This window comes from Tiliqua scincoides, chromosome 7, assembly GCF_035046505.1.
Source record: "Tiliqua scincoides isolate rTilSci1 chromosome 7, rTilSci1.hap2, whole genome shotgun sequence".
NCBI classification, from domain to species: domain Eukaryota; kingdom Metazoa; phylum Chordata; class Lepidosauria; order Squamata; family Scincidae; genus Tiliqua; species Tiliqua scincoides.
Window position 1 is genome coordinate 12,933,352 of NC_089827.1, and position 22,289 is coordinate 12,955,640.

Genomic DNA, 22,289 nt, shown 5'->3' on the forward strand with positions numbered 1-22,289 from the left:
GGCACTGGGACAAGATGCACGATTGACTGCCCTCTTCTTAAATTGTTGTACAAACCAGAAGTTACTATATTTTTAAAGCGAGTTTTCAATTGACAGGTTTAACTCCGCATGAGCAAGATAAATGAAAACATTTATCAGAATGGGATAGTTTGTTTTGTCATAGCCCTGAGCCCCCTGGGAACCAGGACCCCAGGGATTCTGTTCCCACCTCCCCTCTCCTCAGGCCTGCAATTCACATGATAGTGCTTTGCAGAAGGTGTGTTGCTGGGTACACTACCAACATTTTACACGTGTAACCTTAATTTTTATAAAATCAACAGTATAACAATTTAGAATAAATGCGACTTTCATGGTTCATGGAGTACAACTGATTAATAATAGTGACATATGTAATAATTGCATAGAAAATCATCCTTTATTATACTTTAGAGGAACATAAATGAAAGTTGGCTTTGGAACAGCATTTCTAAACATAGTCAGGTCTCCTTATGCATGCACTATACTTGTGTGAATTCAAGTATATGTGCTTGGTAACAAGAGCAGCAAAAGAGAGAAAAACAGCAGTTTCAACAGTGTCAGGCCATTCTGCCCGCCAAGCATGTGTCCTGAAGTTAGCGTGAGACAAGAGAATGAAGCTGCTATTTCTTCATTTCCTGTGAGTCTCTACTTTTTAAAGAGACAATATGTATTTTTCAGACTGAAGGTGGTTTAAGGTAGTTTCAACAATACTCAATCCCCTTATGTGCTGACTCCAGAACGTAACCCTTGAATAAAATGAGACCTGACTGTACACATTTCTTTAAAGGAGAACATTCTGCCAGGTCAAAGCGTCAGTAAAACATTTAACTGCATTATTAAAGCACTGGTACTGAAGTTTTCAAGCAAAACCTCTCCAAGGTACTACAGAACATTTTAATAAAAATACGCATTTCAGAATCTTTTGCATAGCTTATATAATGATATATAGGTATTAAGGTGAACTTATATGAAGTATTTGGTATACTTTGGAATTGCACAGCAGTTACTGCAACAGATTTTTCCATAATCTAAGTCAGGGATGGGCAAACTTTCAGCTTTACAGATTCAGCTTTATGGATTTAACAATGGTGTAGGAGAGAGAATTTCAGCAGGTGCAGCTTGTCATCTGTGAGATCACAAGCTGCACCTGCTAAAATTTCCTCTTCTGTACAATTGTTAAAGGTCCAGAATCCCTAAGGTTGAAAGTTTTCCCACCCCCGATCTAGGTAGATAACAAGACTGCACATCTCGAATTTCATTGGTTCCATGCCAGAGATGTTCATTCATGAGGTGCATGCTCGTTTTCATAGTTGCACAAAGTGGGAACACAGCCATTCACATCTAAGTCTAGAAGGGAATAATATCCACATGCTGCTGACATGGGCAGCCCACCTGAAGTGCAGCTATTTCCAAATGGACAAGACCATGTACACCTGGAAGTAGAACAGTCCACCTTCTCTCCCTATCTACATGGAATGTTCTAGTTCCCCAGCACACAACAGCGAGGGGTCTGTTCTTGAAACCCCCATGGATACAAAAAACCGTGGATACTAAAATTTGTGGTTTTGGCCCTTTAAAGCCTCCAAAGGCGACCAGAGCTGGGCTCCAGTTGCCTCCAGGGTGCTTTCTGAAGCCTGCAGAGTCTGCCCATGGGCTCTGCAGGTTTTCAGAATGCCTTATAGAGGCAAAAAAATGTGACCTAGTTTCTGGAGGGAAACCAGGACTGAAGTTTTTCATGCCTTATAAGGCATTGGGAGGCCTGGGGAAGCCAAGGTTTCCCTGGGCCTCTTAATACCTTATAAGGCACTTAAAAGTCACTTCTGGTTTCCCCGCGGAAACTGGAAGTTGCTTTTCTTGCCTCTATGAGGCACTCTAAAGCCTGCAGAGGCTGCGGGCAGAAGCACATGACCTCAGCAGGCTTCAGAAATCCCTCTGGAGGTGTCCGGAGCAAAGCTCTGGTTGCCTTTGGAGGGTTCAGATGGAGTTAAGTCTGGCTCAATGTGGGTCCAGGGGACTCATGCTGAGCCAGATCTGCTGATATAAAGTCCACGGATAAAGAGGTTTCACCTGTAATTTTTGCATCTGCTTTATGGGTGTGGATGGCACCTCAATAGCTTTGCCTTTTGTTTTTTTCTGAGCGTGGGAATCTTTGTGAACATACATGCATGGGATAGCCCTTCTGATAAAAGATTATCATAACAGGTAATTGGTTGCAGCATCTACCTCATTAGCATAACAAGTTGGCAAGAACAGAGAGACTGTAAAAAACAGTGTTTCAAGGTAACCCATCACAACATCACTTACATTTTTTAAAAAACACAATATATACAGCACAATCAAAAAGTGCAATTAAATAAAGCATAAAGATTCACTGCCCACTCCAAACCAACCCCTTATTTTAAGAGTGAATTTTGGAGGAATGTTTTTTCCTCTTGATCACGAGAATTTGCATAGAAGGCAAGAGACAGAAGCATTTAATTCCCTTTCTCCACCCAGTTTTGTGTAAACTTGTAATCGCAATTCTTTGGAGCTTGAGCTGTGTCTACAATCATGATAGCAGAACCTCGCAAAGCCCCCAGAGATAAAATGGTCAAGAAATTCCTCTAATAAAAGCACCCTAACAAATGAGGCTAGGAGGGGAGCATCCTGTAGCAAAGTGTCTTATGGTTGGTGATTCGTATGTTACCCTGTTCCAGAACCCAGTGTGCAGCCTGATTTATATGCAGAGACACTGAACGGGCTTCCCTGTTCACTTAAATAAAAGAAGAGCACAATGCAAAACTTACTTGGTAGGGAATCTTCAAATGGGCCTTGGAACGTATTTGTGTGGCTAAGCTCCATGCTGACTGGGATTCCAGTGCTGGAACTGGGAACCTCCTGCTCTGAGGCTAAAACCTAGGAATGCCCGTGCACAGCTCTTCAAAAGGGAGGTGCAACACTAGCCCCCTATGACTGGCAAACAGGTTTCTACGAGTAGTATAACATGCCTAGTGTAACCATTAGGAGCCTGGCATTTTGCCTTTGTCTGATCAAGGCAGCAGCCTGCTTGCTGCTTTCCAGATCAAACCCCAGCTAGTGCTCAGGTCCTCTGCTCATAAGAAGAGCCCTGCTGGATCAGGCCAAAGGCCCGTCTGGTCCAGCTTCCTGTATCTTACAGTGGCCCACCAGATGCCTCCGGGAGCACACAAGACCACAAGATACCTGCATCCTGTTGCCACTCCCTTGCATCTGACGTTCACATATAGCCTCTTCTAGAACCAGGAGGTTGCATGTACCCATCACGACTTGTAACCTGTGATGGAATTTTCCTCCATATATCTGTCCAATTGCCTTTTAAAGGCACCTAGGCCAGATGCCATCACCACATCCTGAGGCACAGAGTTCCACAGGCCTCATGCTGGGTAAAGAAATATTTTCTTTTGTCTAACGCTCCCGACACTCAGTTATAGTGGATGTCCCCTGGTTCTGGGGTTAAGTGAAAGGAAAAGAACATCCCTCTATCCACTTTAGAACTGACTACAAGGACCTCAACTGGAGAACATTCAAATCCCCCTTAGACCTGCTTCCAAGATGCATGGTTCATGGCCCCAGTCTGGTTCCTAACATGTGCACTTTGGAGCTCCATGCTATAGGAAGTCAGGGGCTGGGAATGCAGGGATGCTTGTAGGTTCGAGAGAGGATTCACTGGTTAGGGAGTTGGGTGGGTTAAATACTAAGATTCGGATGTGGAATGTTTTAATGGGTAGTAATTTTGGGAGGTATTCGCAACTCTGAGATTTAGTGTATAGTGTAACGCTAAAAGATAAGCCAGGCCCATTCCTGTATACATTAACAGTGCCTGGTGTAGGATCTACTACCTCCTGTAGCAGGATACGAAGTAGTAAACCAAGGTCCAGCAAGCATATGTGATGTGGTGACAATGCATGACCCATGCCACATCAATGGGAGTCAGACAATGAAAGTACCATTAAAATAAAGTGTTGCCAACATTTCTTTAAGTTAGTAATACAATTGGACTAATCTTAAATGATTCCTCCCGGAAGCAAAATTTCTTTCCAGGAAAAATGAGCAAGTCCCCTTAGAAACAAAAGTCACTCGTTTTTAAGTAGTAGTAGTTTTGGAATGAATGGTTAAGTTAAACACCTCCATGCTGTACCAGTAAGGAGGGATGACATCATTTAAGACTACAGGTAGTGCTGAATCCCAGATGTTCACTCTTGGTCCAGGCGTATGTTGACGGCTGCAAAGCACCTTCCCATGCTGCGGAAGAGTGGGGCGACCAGGACATCCGTCACACTCTTCCATATAGCCTGCACAGAAGGCAAGGCCATCAGGCAGGACTTTATGAAAGGCACCACAATCCTAGAGGAAGGGAAAAACAGAATGCTGAAATCAAATGAATGACATTTGGAATTGCACATCTTTAATTTTGGCCACTCCCATGATTTGTTATTTCACATCAGAACAATACATTGTATTAGTAGTGATATGCCACTATAATGCAAGAAGGGGCTCCATCAATAGAATTTGACTGCATCTAGCTTTGACAAATCCTGGGTATGGTAGAGCTTGGCACATCAGTTTTAAAATGGAGTTGCTAGTAAGTCCAGAAAAGACAACAGTCTGTAGCGGAATAGCGGAAGATCTGGTGAGGAGGTAGAGTGTGGTGTCCACAGTGCCCCTTGCTCTAAGTAAATGCAGGGTTAAAGCCCTGGTGGTAGCTGGAGGGGTGCTGCACAGCTGCAGCCACTAGAGGCTAAAGTGAACCTGGGAGCATATAAACAGCACCTGGAGGAATTAGTGGGTGTGGGTTGTAGGAGGAGTGCAGGTTGGAGGTAGGAGAGGAGACTGACTTTGGAATCTGACCTTGGACTTTGACTTGGATACACTGACTGATTTGACTGACTTACCTGGAACCTGACCTCGGACTGTAACTCGGCTTATTGGCTTTGGACTCTGATTTGGCAACTCTCATTGATTGGACTGGTTTACATGGAATCTGTGGACTGGAACTGGACTCTGACTTTTGCTTGCTGCACTGGTGAGTTTCACAAGGGAAACTAATCAGCCTTAAGTGGGCAGGAGGCCCAGTGGACTGGGATTTGGCAAGACACAGTCTACATAGTCTAGCCCACAAATTCCTGCTCTGGGAAGCTGGAAGAGGGTCAGACAATTCATTACTACAGACAGATGCTCTAGAAACAGAGCCACAGAACCCAGAAAAGTCTCCCAGAAGCCAGAAGTGACATCACAAGAAGGAAAGACCATACAGAAAGCCATAGAGGACAGTGTGCCATCAGCAGAAAAACATGGAAAATTGCCAGTCTACAGTGACTGCTAGTGACTATCCAGGGTTTCAAATAGGGGACTTTTCTCTACTTGGAGGTGCTAGGAATTGCCCTTGGTACCCTTGGCACACAAAGCATGTGCTATCACTGATTTCTGGACCCAGCAGTTGCGTATAGAGAGAATGAATGCAACAGCATTCCAGGGAAAAGTGATATTAAGAAACAGACTGCTTCAAGACATCAAAACAGACAAACAAACAAATCTTTCGGCATATGTCCAAGTAAGTCATTGTGCTGTGCACCACATTTAAGTCATTCATCTCAACATCCAAGCTGAGAGCCACTGGCTTAAACTTACATAGCAATGTAAACTTAATGTATTTTTGTGATGTTGGGTGCTGTGGCAACAAGCCCTGAAGCAATTTATCCTGTAGTTTATATTATCTGGTGGCAAATCTCAAGAGTTACAGCCTATTTAGACAGCCCCTGGTACACACACTGAAAAAGCCCTGAATCTATTGTGAAAGTTACCGATTTCCCCCAAAATTCCTCTGGTATTGTGCGGCTGTTACAGCATCTGAATTGCATCCAGAAGAATTTCTCAGATCAGGTCATTATCAGAATACCTTGGATTTGAAAAAGTGCCTTGCAGGATAAAATGATACGTGAGCATTGAATAAGTAGTAACAAACACCCGATTCTAACTTCACAATTTTGTGTACGCACACCTCAACTAGCAGAAAAGCAACCTTCTTGCTGTAAATTAATCCACCCTTAAGGACATTGTGTTCCAAAGCAGGTCAGGGCAGCAAATGAGCCTCATAAAGAGAAATGAAAACAGCCCTGCCTACAAGACATGATGCAAATCTGGTTGGGGCCTCAGCATCATTGTAAATACCAGGCAGTTCCTCAATTCTGCTTGTGTGGCTTTAACTCCATCATAGAGTTTTATTCCAGTGAATTCCTAACTGGTGGGTTGAGATCCACCAGCCTAGGAAACGCTGGCCTGTGCCCCTTTAAGGGGCAGAGCGGGGGGGGGGGACAGCGACATGTGCGACTGTTGGGGCAAAAGGGGGGTTTTACTTATTATTACTATTATTATTATTATTATTATTAATTTATATCCCGACTTTTTGCCCCATGGGCACACAAGGTGGCCTACAACAATTAAAAATACAAAGTTAACAATTAAAAACAATAATAAAAACAATTTTCAAATAATTAAAAAACTAAAACAAACCCAGTGGATTCTAAAATAGGAGAAAGAAAAGCCAGCCAACCTGTCAACAGTTAAAAGCTTTTTGAAATAAAAAGGTCTTCAGTCCATGCCGAAATATTAGCAACGAGGGAGCAGTTCTCAATTCTAAGGGGAGGGTATTCCAAAGTTCGGGGGCCACCACCGAGAAGGCCCTCTTCCTGCCCACCGCCCCTCTCACATCTCTTGGTGGCGGCACAGTCAAAAGGGGCCCCCCAGATGATCTAAGAGTACGGGCAGGATTATAAGGAAGGAGGCGGTCCCTCATATACCCCGGACCCAAGCCCGACTTACCAGCAGGTATGACCAGCTTCCAGAAAAGGAAGGAATGTAACTCAGAAAAGGCTATCCTGCTAGATTCTAAATTGTGACTGCTGTCGGTATCCTAAGCACAGTCTTTTTTTGAGATTCCTCACATTGAGCCACTAACCCAGCAATTTTTCAACCAATGTGCCTCAGCACATTGGTGTGCCATGAGTGGTCTGCCATGGACGTTTATGGGAGGGTCATTTATTAGTAGGCCATGGGGATGTGAGCCCACTACCAGCAGTGTGGTGTGCCTTGCTAATTGTAACAACAACAACAACAACAAAAAACTGATAGTGTGCCCTGAACATTTTAGTGCCTTGTCATCGTGCTGTGAGATGAAAAAGGTTGAAAATTGCTGCACTAACCATTCAACACTTAACAGTGGCAACATGACACCTATGTACCTAAGCTGTACCCTCAGCCAACCCAGTGGATCTGAAAAAGAACTGTTCTTTTGAACCCTTTACATTTGTTTTTTCCTCTGATGAAACAGCAAACAGCACACTCCTCCGCTATAGAATTTTAGAAAGTTGAGGATAAAATGCCTACAGTCCAAAACACTCTGGAACCTCACAGTTTCATTGTCACAGCGCAACTACAATATAAGCAGCATGTCTAGGAAACATCCAAGTGATGTTCCATACACCATTTTCTGACCTAGTTCCTGATGGTTAAGTATGATTAAGTTCAGTTCAGTTCAGTAAGACCTTTACTGGCATAAAATACAGAGAAAGAACAAAACAAAACAGGAATATACAAAGACAACACAACACAACATAAGCATAAACATCAGTCGCTGCCCAGAGTCCCAGGGCTCTGCCTGGCTATTACCCCAGATAAAGGTGTGGAAAGGAGAGACTGAAGCATGGTTGAATCCTCCCAGCCCTGCATCCTAGCTAACAATGGACCTAGATATTTCTTGCGTGACGCATCATGTAGCGGGCAGTAAAAAAAGGTATGCATTAAAGTCTCAACGCAATCCCTACCGCATTTCCTCTCTGAGTAGGGGATACCGCTGAACCTGCCCGTTAACAAGGCTGATGGAAGAGCGTTACACCTTGCAAGTGTGAAAGCTCTCCAGGCCTGTGGGCACACCAGGTGGTAAAAGAAAAGTATGATTAAATTCTTCCATATCTTTTTAAGAAGACAATGTGTTTATTCTCCAGCAGAGAAAGATAAGTTTTATGTTTAGAGGTGAGTGATGACAGAGGTTCCATTCCTTCATTAGTTAAAAATTATTAATGAGAACTGGGAAATTGCTGCTCAAAAAACATGATCATGGTCGCCCCCCCCTTTTTTTTGCTGAACCAAATAGCTGTGTGATTATGAATTAAACTTCTTTGCTATTATAAGCTATCATAGTCCAGTTATATTGTGGTCTGCAAGAAGAAACACACTTAACTTTTGCAAGGCTTCCTTGTCTGGTTACTTTAAAATTATTCTTAATGCAGGTAAGCGGCTAATTCCAAAGTTGAGTTATTCTTTCTGAGGTTACAGAAGCAATTTTATGGGTGTTAAGAGGCCCAGTGATCAGTCAAAATGAGCAGCAGATACATGGAATTTCTTAGGGTGTCAATAACGAAAAACACAACTTGTCACAGAGTTGCTTGAGTTGAAAATTCTGTTTACACTTTAAAGCTCAGACAAGAATTCAATAGTGTAGTGGGGGGGGGGCATAACAGTAAGCCCTACATGCACCACAGTGCACCGTGTAAGCGGCCCCCCTACTCACTGTCAGAGCCATTCCAGGCAACATGCAGGCCAAACTAAATGGCATCCCCTGCACGCTGAGGTCGCTGCCTGGAATGGCTCAGATGGCAAGTGCGAGAGGCCACTTACATGGTGCATTGCGGCACCCGCAGTACTTAACATTTTGCCCCCCTCTAGCTACGCTACTGCCAGAATCTAACCCCTATCATTAGAGGCAGGAATTGGCACCCATCACTTGAGGTAGTGATTGTGAATTGGTGCATCACATCCAAATAGTGGCCACAAAGCTTTATTTTAAAGCAGTATGCATGAATATTCATACAGGGCATGCAATCTATGCCTGGACGTTTTTCTCCTTAAGCTGAAAGTGTGCCCTGGGAGAAAAGAGAGTGATCTGTTCATGGAGCAGAAGAATGCAGAGAGACAGCTTTCCCTTAACTAGTCTGCAAACAGTGCACTAAGCCGGTGGTTGGCGCTGGCACCGTTTCAGATGGTTGTCTCACGCCGACCAGATAGTGTAACTATGGCCACCAATGTAACTAAGCCTGCCACAGGAAAAGGTCCAAGGTAAGCTACTTTTCAGCTCGTAACAGTAGCTTGAAAAAGGACGCACGCTTAAAAAACAACAACAAAAAACCTGTTTGGATGTTTTCATTTCTTTCATTCTTCCACATCGAAGGAAAAAGTTCTGTGTAAAGTTCAGACCACGAAGAGGTAAAACACCCTGCCTTCCAATGCTGGTATGTAACTGCTTCCCAAGGCACAGAGAGTTCTGGGTGCGGGAGGAGTGTGAGGTCAAGCTCTTGTGTGAATTTTTGGCATGCCAACACAGTAACAACTCCTCTCTGTTGGCACTCGGGCAATGCCTCCTAACCGAGGTCTTTCAAAAAAGCTTGTCAACACAGGACAGAATTTAACCGTAACACACGCTGTTCTGAGGTTCTGAGGTTCATAACAGGGCCTCCATTTCTTAAGTGGAGGTAACAAAAATATTGAGAGGAGATTGTTATTATTATTATGACACCCCTCACGGAACGGGCTCAGCCAAGGGCATCTGCCATTCCCTTCAGCAGAATGGCTTTGGCTCGCTCCCAAAGGACACTGGGAGTGTTTGAGTGGAATTCACTACCCAGCCCTCAAAACAAGCAACCGTTGCACTCTCCCCAACCAAAGGGATTCCACAGGAAGACCGAACAATGGCCCTACATTTCCACCCACCTGACGCCACCTCCGAGTTTTTGGACAGGCAGAGGCCAAATGAGAACACATACGCTTCAGGGCAGTTCAGAGATGGAAATCGAGAGAGTCCAGAAGTTAAGTGACATTAATTGATGTCCCTTTTGATGGAAAAAGCAGACTGGTGCACTTTCCTCTCAGCTCCAGCTTCTCAAGCATCGAAACACCAGGTCGGTGCTGCAAGCTGGAAGCCCATACACCCTTTCCTCAGAGTAAGCTCTGCTGTAAACAGGGCAGCCCAATCCTATTTGAACTGCCTGTCCTGTGGTATCCTGTGGGGCCAGGGTAGCATCCAGAGGTCTCCTCAGGGTAAGGGAACATCGGTTCTCTTACCTCATGTTGGAACCAGTAAGCCCCTATGGCAGTCATTTTCAACCAGTGTGCCGTGAGTGGTCCACAGGTGTGCCACAGGAATTTGGAGAAAGGTCATTTATTAGTAGGGCCAATGGGGATGCAAGTCCCCCATTGGCAGCATGGTGTGACTTGTCAATTGTCAAAAACCTGATGGTGCGCCTTGACAATTTTAGTGCCTTGTCAGTGTGCAATGAGATTTAAAAGGTTGAAAATTGCTGCCCTATGGGTTCCATAGCTAGTATATTCTTGAGCAGTTTGTGTAGGGCTTTCTGCTGAGGGAAGGGATTTGGTGGCAGCTTCTGCTGCTGCCTCCCTGGGACTGAACCACCCCAGGCCACCCTCCCTCACCCAGAAACACCCCACCCCAGTTTCACACACACCCCCGTTTATCCTTGGTTGATGGGCGATGCTTCAGTGCTGGTGAAGATCTGCCAGTACAGGCCTCACCAGTGGTGGCACTGACTTCCAAGAGATCACAATGTGCTTTACAGCATGTTTGCAACCATGTGCATGCCCGTTCCATTGGCGATAGCCAGCACTGGCTTGAGCCCTAAGACTCACTTCTGCCTAAACTTGTATAAGTTTGTGCTATAAGTGGTTCTGCACTGATTAGAGACATCTAACAAAGCAGCTCTGTCCTGTTCCTGTCCAGATCTTTCACAAGAACAACAAAGTGTTCATGGAATGTTCATCTTATCTTCAGAGCCAATAAGACGCTAACAAATTGCACTAAACTGTCAAGAAAAGGGAGACAAACTGTACAAAAGCTGAAATGAAGCTCTAGTCCACAAATCCATGCACACTTTGATGGGTGAATGTATTTCAGCTGCTCAACCACACTGGTTTCCCCATTTACTCCTGTGGGACAAGAAAACTGGCCTGAACAAAGGTATGAATATTAAGGATGGGTTTCCCATTGGAAATGAAAGGGGGAAAACATTATAATTGGATCTGTAAATTTTTGTGTGCCTACCAGGGCATCCATGCTGATTTAGCAATCATTGCACAGGAGCAAAGGTATTTTTGTTACTACACAGATTGAGAGCTCACTCTTACAGCTCAACTTTCAAAACAATAGCATGCTGCCCATAGCATGGGCAGTGAACACATTTCTTTTACCTGGAATTTTACCAATTATTGGTCTATGCCTCTGGCTGTACTTAGCATGCTGATTTCTGGCTTTTATCTCTGCTTCTCTCATTTTTAAAAAAATGACTTTATATTGTGATGTTTTCAGATTGTATATTGTGAACCACAGTGCACTCCTTTGAATATGTTTTAACATACATAGACTCTTGAAAGAAAGGAATAAAAGAGAGATTCTTGAAAGAATGGAATAAAACTGAGAAGGGAGGGAAGATGGGTCCATGGAATTTGCCACCTCCTCATTTAACAGCTAATTCCTCCAAGCTACCTATTCCTCCCAATGCCAGAAAGGCAACCCCTCCCCTTTTAAAATAAGATGCTAGATGCTTGTCCTCATAGACCAGCTATTTTCAACTGGTGTGCCACGAATGGTATGTAGGTGTGTCACGAGAGCTTGGGGGTGGGTCATTTGTTAGGGGGGCCATGGGGGATGTTAGCCCTTGCTGTCAATAGGTGTGCCTTAACAATTTTCAAAAAACAGATGGTGTGCCTTGACAATTTTAGCACCTTGTCAGTGTGCCATGAGATGAAAAAGATTGAAAATTGTCACAGACATTCAGGCCACTTGGTTTCTAGAAGTCCATTTTCCTTCAAAGGTATTTACAATATTTTAAAAGGTAAAATTGATGCAGGAAAACAGAAAAAGGTCAGACACAAAAACACAATTTTCTGTCAGGGTTTTTGTTTGACAGCTCTTTCGTTCACCCGATGCATCATTAAAGGATTGGTTCAAGTCAAAGGTATGAAAACTTGTGTTTCAGAATTCTATCACTCAGATGTGCATTGTCTAAAGCAAGCAGGCCAATGAGTTGTGCTATGAACCAGAACAGTTCTCATGTCTTATTTACATTTACTTTTTGATCCTGAGAAAGATCCCTTGCACACCAACATCACAAAAGGCAACAACTAATTAAAAAAAAGTTTATGATTCAAAACACTGGGCCCAGTGTGCCCACAGGTTCCAAAAGGCAAAAAGGTCAGAAGCTCTTGTGGTTCAAAGAATCATAGACAAACAAATTAGAAACAAGGTATCTTGGGGTAAATCAGCACCCAGGTATTAATACACAATACCCAATGTCAATTTTCTTCAGCAAGGCAGCGATGTCGCTAGGGGGCTGCAGGTTGCACTGGGTCGGGTTGCAACACCAGCCCAGGGGCAAGATGCAGACTATGGAGAGCCTCTATCTGGCCCACAGCCAGCCTCTGATCCCCTGAGAGCCTCTGGTCCAGCTGAGCAAACACAACCAGAGTTGTGCTTGTGGGGTGGGGGAATGGGGATCCATTTAAGCATGTGCTTTATTTCTTGGGCTGTGGAAAAATCCTGGACATTTGAGCCCATTCATTCATTCATTCATTCATTCATTCATTCAAGTTCCAGCTCTAATTTATTTATTTAAATTTTATATTTAAATTTTTTTTTTCTGGCCCTCAACACTGTGCCAGAAATTTGATGCGGCCCTTTGGCTGAAAAGTTTAGAGACCCATGCACACAGAGGGGTGACACCACTACTAGCCAACAGTTTTAAAATCTTAGTATTTTCAAATAATACCATCATGTTATATATCACTTGATGCGTAATTTCATGAGGAATGCAATGAAACAAACCGTGTTGAAATCTCTCTATTTTATCAAACATTATAGCCAAAAAACCAGTGGTGGTGGGGCAATGGTGCATCACCAAACCCACTGCCTGGGCGTTGCCCCACCCTCTGTAAGGGAGGAGGTCCTTCACAGGGGTGACAGGGTGGCCTTCCACATTGGGTGATGCTGCAGTGGCATCACTAGAGTTTGCAAGATCAGTCCATTTGCAAGTAAAATAATAGTCAGAACCTTTATTGGCATAATAATTTGCACATGACAGATGTACCAAATCAGCTTGACTAATATCTGCAATCCATGCTGCTTGCTCAAACAGAGTCACGGGAAAAGCACATAGCACAACATGCTTTGTGTCATAACAAACACAGCACAAAACCAATTCATTCTCCCATCCGAGATGATTGGCAACCTTCAGTCTCGAAAGACTATGGTATAAGCCTACAGGCACTTGGTATTCCCAAGAGGTCTCCCATCCAAGTACTAACCAGGCCTGACCCTGCTTAGCTTCCAAGATCAGATGAGATCAGATATGTGCAAGATAACAGTTGCTTCTTATAGGGCACTTCCTGTTTCACTTCCTGGTTTGGTAGGTCATGCAGCAATGGTGGAAACTGGCATCTTGAAATGCCTTTGGAAAAACGTTTCACAAGTATGCAGCATGCAGAAGTCCACTGTTATACATGCACGGCACGCTGCCACCATACATGCATGTAGGTACATGTACGAGAGAGTATTTTGCAATCCTTTCCACTAGTGCACCTATCCAGTGGTGTTACTAGTGTTAGCATCATCCAATGCAGGAGACCAGCATGTCACCCCAAGATGAACCCTCTCCCATGCAGCGGGTGGGGCAATGCCCTGGGAGGTGGGTGTGGTGATGCACCATTGCCCCACCCCCGCTGGTTTTTTGCTATAATTTTTGATAGAATCGAGTTATTTCAACACGGTTTGTTTCATTGCATTCCTCATGAAATTGTACATCAAATTCATATCATTTGATGTAACAAAGTTGGGCAAACTTTCAACTTTAGGGATCCTGAACCTCTAACCACTGTAGGGGAAAGAATTTCAGCAGGTGTAGCTTGTCACCTGTGAAATGACAAGTTGCATCTGCTGAAATTCCTTCTTCTATACAATTGTTAGAGGTCCTGGATCCCTAAAGCTGAACGTTTGCCCACCCCTGATATATATGTGATGGTATTATTTGAAAATACCAAGATTTTAACAATTTTAGCAAGTAGTGGTGTCACCCCCCCCCGTGGCGTGTCACCCGGTGCAGCCTGCACCCCCCTACAACGCCACTGGACCTATCAATACAATGCCATCAAAACGTCATCCTAATGGCTTATTAAGTCAAATTTCAGGTTGATTACCACTTATCCCGAATTCTGAAAACTGGAATAATTCAATCCAGAATTTTTGAGCACCAGCATGTGATCACATGTAGCAGGTCACAGGTGCTGGCTGGCATAGCAGAAGACTTGCTGGAGCGCTATCCGGCTGTGGAAGTCAGCCATGTCAGGCAGCTTCGACCCAGAAGGCAGCATGGAGCCAAGTGGGTGGCCTTCCTGTGAGTGACAGGAAGGGGCAAGTTGGGGGCCTCAGCCACACTGGGGGTGGATACCACGTGCACAGACTGCACATGCCAATGGCAAGTTGCTTCTTTACCTATGTAAGGAATTGAGCTCATTCCCACGTATCTCTAGTTGAAAGATCCTTGGGTATGTAGGACGATGCCCCACTTGGGGCCAAAACTTATGTGCATTTTGACTTGGATCCCATCCCCAAGATATCTCATTATGTTTATGCAAATATTCCGAACTCTGAAAAAGTCTTAAATCCAAAACACTTCCAATTCTAAGCACTTTGGATAAGGAACACCAACTCATACAACTTCACATGCTTTTATATGTAGGACTGGGACTCTCACATGCATAGCAAAAACTGCAGTGCCACAGTTTACAGACCCATGTGAGGATCAGTATCACTGGCTGGCCTCAGACAAGTTACAGGCTCTGAAACCCATCTGTAAAATAGGACTAACGGTGACTGTCCTTACAGGGTTACAGTGAGACGGTTCTAACCACAATAATGAAGAAACAGAATCCCAGTGAACTTAACTGGTCATAGAGAACATAAGAAGAGCCCTGATAGATCAAGCCCAGGGCCCATTTAGTTCAGCATCCTGTATCTCACAGTGGCCCACTAGATGCCCCTGGGAACATTCAAGACAACCTACTTCTAAAGCCAGGAGTTTGCACATATCCATCATGACTTGTAACTTGTGATGGACTTTGCTTCCAGAAATCTGTCCAATTCCCTTTTAAAGCAACTGGGCCAGAACTGGTTTACACATGCATGTTCATCACTCCACAATTCCAACAGCAATCATTTGTACATGCAAACAGCCAACACAGATAAACCTGGCAGGCCATCACCCAGTGCCTCCTCAAACAAAATTAGTCAAACAAAAGGAATCAACGGGTATGTTCAGTAGCTTGCCACCGAGTAGAAAAAAAAAATCAAATTATGTCTGTGCATCTGTGAACCAGGACTCATTTCTGGCTAAACAACACAACTCAAATTATGGTGCAAATAAGCAACTTTTAAAGCACTGTGCACAGTAATGTTGTAATCCTTTTGGCACACAGTAAATCCTGTTGAACCCAGTAAGCTTTACTTCTAAATGTAGATTAGGACGGCGTTGCAGGAATGCAAGTAAAAAAAAAAAGTAGATCAACCCCAAATCACTATCTGTATAGAGGTGGTGACACCAGGAGTGAATATACGCACAAGAGATCATCCATCATATTTCTCAACCCAGAATGCATTTAAAGTACTTTTATATGGGCCAGTGGCATAGTTGAAAGGGGTGCAAAGTTTTGCAGGCAGCCTCACCACACTGTACAAGCTGCCCCTCCCCTTCAGAGCCATTCCAAGTGGTGGGAGCAAACCAGAGGCTTATGCCACTGTTATGGGCAATGGCAACATTTCAGTTCAACCGAACAGAAGTTGTTAAAGGTCTTACCAGATGTGCAGGCAACTGAGTACAGCAAAGAGGATTCCTGAAACGAAAGCCAGGGGGATGGCCAGGAAAAGGGTCAGGAGTTTGTAGATCAGGTACCGGCTGAGCTCAAAGAGCGCATGGCTGCAGATCCAAATTCTGTCAAAGGAGTGAGTGGATTCAGGCTCTGCGATCACATCCTCAAATCCTAGCTGGAATGAGACACAACAACAGACATTAGCCTCAACATAAGCCACTGTCCTGAAATGCAAAGAAGCTGGTTATGTAAAGCTGGTGAGGGGGCAGCAAAACAGAGACACAGAAACTGTTGCTTCTGAGGCTGAGCTGAAAGGATGCTATAGAAGCAAAGGGCACCAGCCTTCTGCAAAAACTCTCTCTAGATCTTAGGGATTTCCAATGCAAGTCTGTGTGTGTGTTTAACTCAGAAGCAAACCCCACTGCATCCAGTGGAGCTTGCAACCCAGCAAGGCTGCAATCCTATCCACACTTTCCTGGGAGTAAGGTCCACTGACTATAATGGCACTTACTTCTGAGCAGACAGGCCTAGGCTTGGGCTCTATACATGTTAAGGACTGCAGCCTTGAGAGCCTTGAGCTGCAAAATCCTAGGCCTGTTTACTTCCATTATAGTCAATGTAGCTTACTCCCAGAAAGTGTGGATAGGACTGCAGCCTTGGAGCGCAATCCTATACCTGTCTACTCAGAAGTAAGTCCCATTACAGTCAATGGAGCTAACTCCCAGGAGAGTGGATAGGACTGCAGCCTTGGAGTGCAATTCTATGCCTGTCTATTCAGAGGTAAGCCCCATTATAGTCAAAGGAGCTTACTCCCAGGAGAGTGTGGATAGGATTACAGCCTTGGAGTTCGATCCTATGCATGTCTACTCAGAAGGAAGTCCTATGGTGTCCAATGAGATTTGCTCCCAGGAAAGAGTGCATTCTGTTGCAGCCTTGGTAACTTATTAAAACACACACACGAGTTGTGCATTCAGAGCTGTTGCATTTTAATTCGATCTGCACAATAAATCTCATTGTGGTCACTGCAACTTTGAGATTTGCCCTTCCACTGAAGTCAGGAGGCAAACCAGGAAAGATAAGTAGGGATCCGTAGTAAGTAATCCAGGTTTACACACAGTTAACTCCAAGGGGGGGAGAAGGGACCAGCACCACCTAAAAGATCCCCAACTAGGAGAACTATTCCAGGCATCACCGAGGCGCAGCAACAGCCCCAGGTGAGATCAGTGCCTCTGGGGGCTCACCTTCAGGTGGCTGTTCAGACCCTTGGGGTCCCGGTCGGGGGTCTTCTCCAGGCTCTTCTCCAGGACGGGGCTGCTGCTGCGGTGGAAGTCGTCCTCGTCCATGAAGATCTTGATGTCCGCCTTCTTCTCCAGCCCCATCGTCTCCTGGGCGGCTGCTCGTGGTGGTGCTGCAGCCCCCCTCGGGGGTCCCGGAGCTCTTGCTGCGCTTCGGGCGGTGGATCGCCCCCTCCCCAGTGGATCGGGGGCTCGGGTGGAGGAGGCAAGCCCCGGACCACGCCCCGGGGGAGCCGACACTCAGCAAGCTGCGCGGCTGGCCGAGACAACAGCAGCGGCAGGCAGAGGGAAGGAGCGGCAGCTGTGCCCGGCTGGTCCCCCGCGCATGCCCAAAGTCTGCGCTCTGCTTCCCACGGAGCGCTTGGGACATCAAGCAGCGCAGTCTGGGGCAGCCACCCATCCCAGCATCAGGCGCGCATCCCCAGTGCTGAGAGCTGGGCACACCTGGAAAGCTCTGCCTCCTCCTCGTCCCAGGTTCAAGGGTGCTGCGAGTTGGGTGGAAGGAGCACTCAGCACATGCTCAGAGGCACTCTTGCTGCTTCAGAGATTCCAGGGGGCTGGCCCACACATGCTCAGAGGCACACTTGCACCTTCACTGGTTCCAGGGGGCTGGCCAGCACATGCTCAGAGGCACTCTTGCTCCTTCATAGAGTCCAGGGGGCACGTGCAGTCAGAGGCAGTCTTGCTCCTTCAGTGATTCCAGGGGGGTGACCCACACATGCTCAGAGGCACACTTGCATCTTCATAGATTCCAGGGGGCTGGCCAGCACATGCTCAGAGGCACTTTTGTTTCTTCATAGAGTCTAGGGGGCTGACCATCACAGAGGCACTCTTGCTCCTTCAGAACTTCCAGGGGCTGACCAGCACCTGTAGAGTCTTCATAGAATCCAGGGGGCTGACCAGTGCATGTTTAAAGGCACTCTTGCTCCTTCATGGAGTCAAAGAGGCTGACCAGCACATGCTCAGAGGCACTCTTGTTCCTTCAGAACTTCCAGGGGCTGACCAGCACCTGTAGAGTCTTCATAGAATCCAGGGGGCTGACTAGTGCATGTTTAAAGGCACTCTTGCTACTTCATGGAGTCAAAGAGGCTGACCAGCACATGTTCAGAGGCACTCTTGGTCCTTCATAGATTCCAGGGCATTTGGAGTTGAACGGCTCAGAAGCGTACTCTTGGCTCCAATTAAGCTCTGCGTTTGTACAACAAATATAGTAATAATATGGGATTAATAATTTCATGGGAAGGGTTGAAGCTCAGTATACAAAAGTCCCAGGTTCAGTGGCATGTCCAGGTAGGAAAAACTCCTTACGAGCCACTTCCAATCAGTGTAGACAGTTCTGAGTGACAAGGGCTGATGATCTGAGACCCTAATTGTTGGCATGTCTACTCAGAAATAAGTCCCATTATAGTCAATTGGGCTTACTCATAGGTATGTGTGGATAGGACTGCAGCCTGACTCTATAAACAGAGCCAGCTTATCTCTTTGGCCCAGTAGGCACAGTGCCTGGGTTCCACACAACTTTTAGGGTCCCACAAAAAATGTTTTAATGTATTTTAAAATTGGAAGGAAAAAGAAAGAACTTCTAAGATGGAAGAAAATGTTTTAATTTTTTTTTCTCACACCAGAAAAATAAAATGAAGCATTTAGGGCCCTTCTTGTTGGCATCCTTCAGTCTTGGAAGACTATGGTGTCACGCTCTGAATGGTGGTTCTGGAACAGAGTGTCCTCTCCAGTGCGCGAAGCCTGGGTAAAGTAGGTATGGAGGGTAGGCTGTTACCCATGCAGCAAATCCCCCCTCTCCACGTCGCTGAAATGGTCCAATGGAAAGGCAGAAGCCAATACGGTTGGTTCCAGCGGCGTCGCAGGAGTTGCCAGAACGTGACTGTGTTCAGCCCTGAACTGCCTCAGGGACTCCAGCTCCGGATTTTGCCTCAAGGTTGACTACTGAAGCCTTTTCCATAACTGGATGTAGCCACAAGGCAGTGGAGGTTTGGGATCAGAGTTTTCCTTCTCTCAGATGAGCTGCCTTCCCAGGCTGACGAGTCCCATCTAGTCGCCTTTTATGACAAGTACAGCCAAACTGAGGCCTTATCCCCAGCCCCCAGGGGAATTTAGGGCCCTTGACTATTAAATTTTGCCTAAAACAGAAAAAGTTGAATTTAAAGTTATATCAAAGTAATTTTTGATATTGATATTATTATGGTTGGGGGGCATGAATGCAAAAGTGTGTAGGGCCCACGGAAGTCATAATGTTATTTATTTAGTTACAGTATTTTGACCCCACCTTTCTCCCTGAAGGGTCCCAAAGCAGCTTACAAATCAATGCAAAAATACAAAGAACATAAAATCACCATTTAAACACAAGTCATACATTAAACCTGTAACAATTAGGAACATCTGAAAACAAAAATAAAACGTTAGTATAATAAAATGCGAGAGCAGCATCAACCACCTTATAAAAAAACCCAAGCCTGTAAAAGCCAGATTTGTCTTTACAGTTTTATATGTTGCTATTAGAAAATTAGAATTTTAAAAAATGTGGAACACACTGGGAGTGAATGCACCTTAATTAACCTTGATGTGATCCTGTGTATAAAGCAATTTTTTTATGTTCATATCTCTGTAAATGCATGCTAAGAAGGCATTTCTTGATGCCTTCAGTTTGTGCAGCTTCGTTCTTATTCGTGAAATGCCTGGTTGCTTGTGTTGGCATCCTTCAGTCTCAGAAGACTATGGTATTGTGGAACCACTCTGAATAGTGGTTCCGGAACAGAGTGTCCTCTCCAGTGCGTGAAGCTTGGGTAAAGTAGATATAATAAATAAATAAATAATAATACAGGTATTTATATATCGCCTTTCTTGGTTGTCAGACTTCTCCTCAGACTTTATTCAAGGCGGTTTACATAGGTAGGCTAATTAAATCCCCCTAGGGATTTTTACAATTGAAAGAAGGTTCTATCTTTCAAGAACCACAACATTCAGATGTTTCTTCCTGATCTGGTTTCACATTCTGGCCTCCATCCTCCCATGCTCAGAGCAGATGGAATAGCTCGGCTCAGCTTGTCAGCTGCTTCAAGGTCGCACGGTGCTGGTGGCCTCGAACTGGCGACCTGTGGATGTTATCTTCAGGCAAATGGAGGCTCTACCCTCTAGCCCAGACCTCCTGTTACCCATGCAGCAAATCCCCCCTCCGGTTGGTTCCAGCGGCATCACAGGAGTTGCCAGAACGTGACTGTGTTCAGCCCTGAACTGCCTCGGGGATTCTGGCTCCGGATTTTGCCTCGAGGTTGACTCCTGAAGCCTTTTCCATAACTGGATGTAGCCACAAGGCAGTGGAGGTTTGGGATCAGAGTTTTCCTTCTCTCAGATGAGCTGCCTTCCCAGGCTGACGAGTCCCATCTACCCAGTGGCTGTTTAGTTGCCTCTTGCAACAAGTACAGCCAAACTGAGGGCCTATTCTTATCCCCAGCCCCCAGGGGAACTGGTTGCTTAATCAGATAGAAAAAAAAGGGAGAAACAGATGGGATTTAAGAAACAGGGAAATCAAGCAGTACAGAGTTTCATTTGAAGCAGGGATTAGGTCCAGAGCCTGTGTTATTGCCAGGCTTTCTCTTTCAAGTCCCTCCTTAAAACTCCTCCCTTGGTTGATATTCTCATCCTTGTCCTCCCACCCATCATGTTTTGTACCAAATTCCAGCTTCTTCCCATATATGTCTGTTGTAGTTCATAAGCCTTCTCAGGGTCCACTTTAGGAGCTGTGGGGCTGAACTGAAAATATTATTTGTGGACCCCAGATTCTCAGGCAAGGTCTGTGGAATCTTAGCTATATAAATCAAATGAATTATAGACTTTAGATCTGTATGGATTATGAAATGTAGACTGACAGCCCAATCCTATCCACAGTTTCCTGGGAGTAAACCCCATTGACTGCAATGGAACTTACTTCTGAGTAAACATGCATAGGACTGGGCTCTTAAATTACAGATTTTATATGCTAGAATGGAAAGCAATCAAAAAGTGTGCTTAAAAAGTGCATGTGAGGCTAATGGACCGAATGGATCTAAGCATGTTTTAATATAAAATTGTATATAAGACTACAGTAGATTCCCATAGCATGGGGGTCCCTTAGGCATAGATCCCAATTGAGAGCAACTGGTCCAACTGACTTAAAGTTGGTCTTGAGCCTTCTGAGATTCCTCCCAGTTCTATAGCCACTGGCTCATGGGATTAAGCAAGCAGAGCTACCAATTTTGTAAGAATTGTTGAGAAGGGCTGTATTTTGGCTTGATTAAAGTGGCAATCTTATACAAATTTATGTGGGAGTAGATCCACTGTAACAATATGAGATTGTCACCAATTTTTCTGTACCAATTTTTCTCCCCTCATTTTGTCCTCACAACAACCCTGTGAGGTAGGTGAAGCTCAGAGATAGTGACTGGCCCAAGGTCACTCAGGAAGCTGAGCGGGGATTTGAACGTGGAACTTCCAGGTCTACGTCCAACTCCCAAACCACTAAATCACCCTGGCTGTATGGATTACATGACTACCGGTAGTCAATTGCTGGATTTTGTTTTGTTTTGTTTCATGGCACTTTCTTGTGATGAACTCTTATTAAAACCAGCAGAACTACTCTGAAGTTGGTAGATTGTGGCTGCAGTTCTATCCACACTTACCTGAGAGGAAGCCCCATTGACTAGAATGGGATTTATTTCTGCTTACAGGATTAGGCTCTGAGGATTCTGGCATTTGATCCTAAAGTCTTAAGGCTTGGTCTACATCTGCAGCAGAATGAAGTGGTAGAATGGACTACACCAATGTTTCTCAAATTGTGGGTCAAGACCCACTATGAGTCATGGTCATGAGCCAATTTCAGGTGGGTCCCCATTCATTTCAATGTCTATTTTATTTTTAATATATTAGACTTGATGCTACCCTGGTTTGTGACTGCATTTGGGGAAATGTTACAGCTCGGTACTTTTAATGGGCTATTCTGAGTATGCTTTTAACAATGATAGTCAATTGGGCTGACTCCCGGGT

General features: G+C 44.9%; 1 protein-coding gene across 1 annotated transcript; it reads right to left on the reverse strand.

Moving 5' to 3' along the window:
• Positions 1–393: 393 nt before the first annotated feature.
• Positions 394–17,517, reverse strand: CAV2 (caveolin 2). Its single transcript, XM_066634348.1, has 3 exons — positions 17,199–17,517; positions 15,945–16,132; positions 394–4,380 (listed from the first exon to the last, which is right to left on the reverse strand). Exons 1-3 carry the CDS (start codon positions 17,334–17,336, stop codon positions 4,230–4,232), a joined length of 477 nt encoding a protein of 158 aa, XP_066490445.1. The 5' UTR covers positions 17,337–17,517; the 3' UTR covers positions 394–4,229.
• Between the last annotated feature and the right edge of the window lie 4,772 nt (positions 17,518–22,289).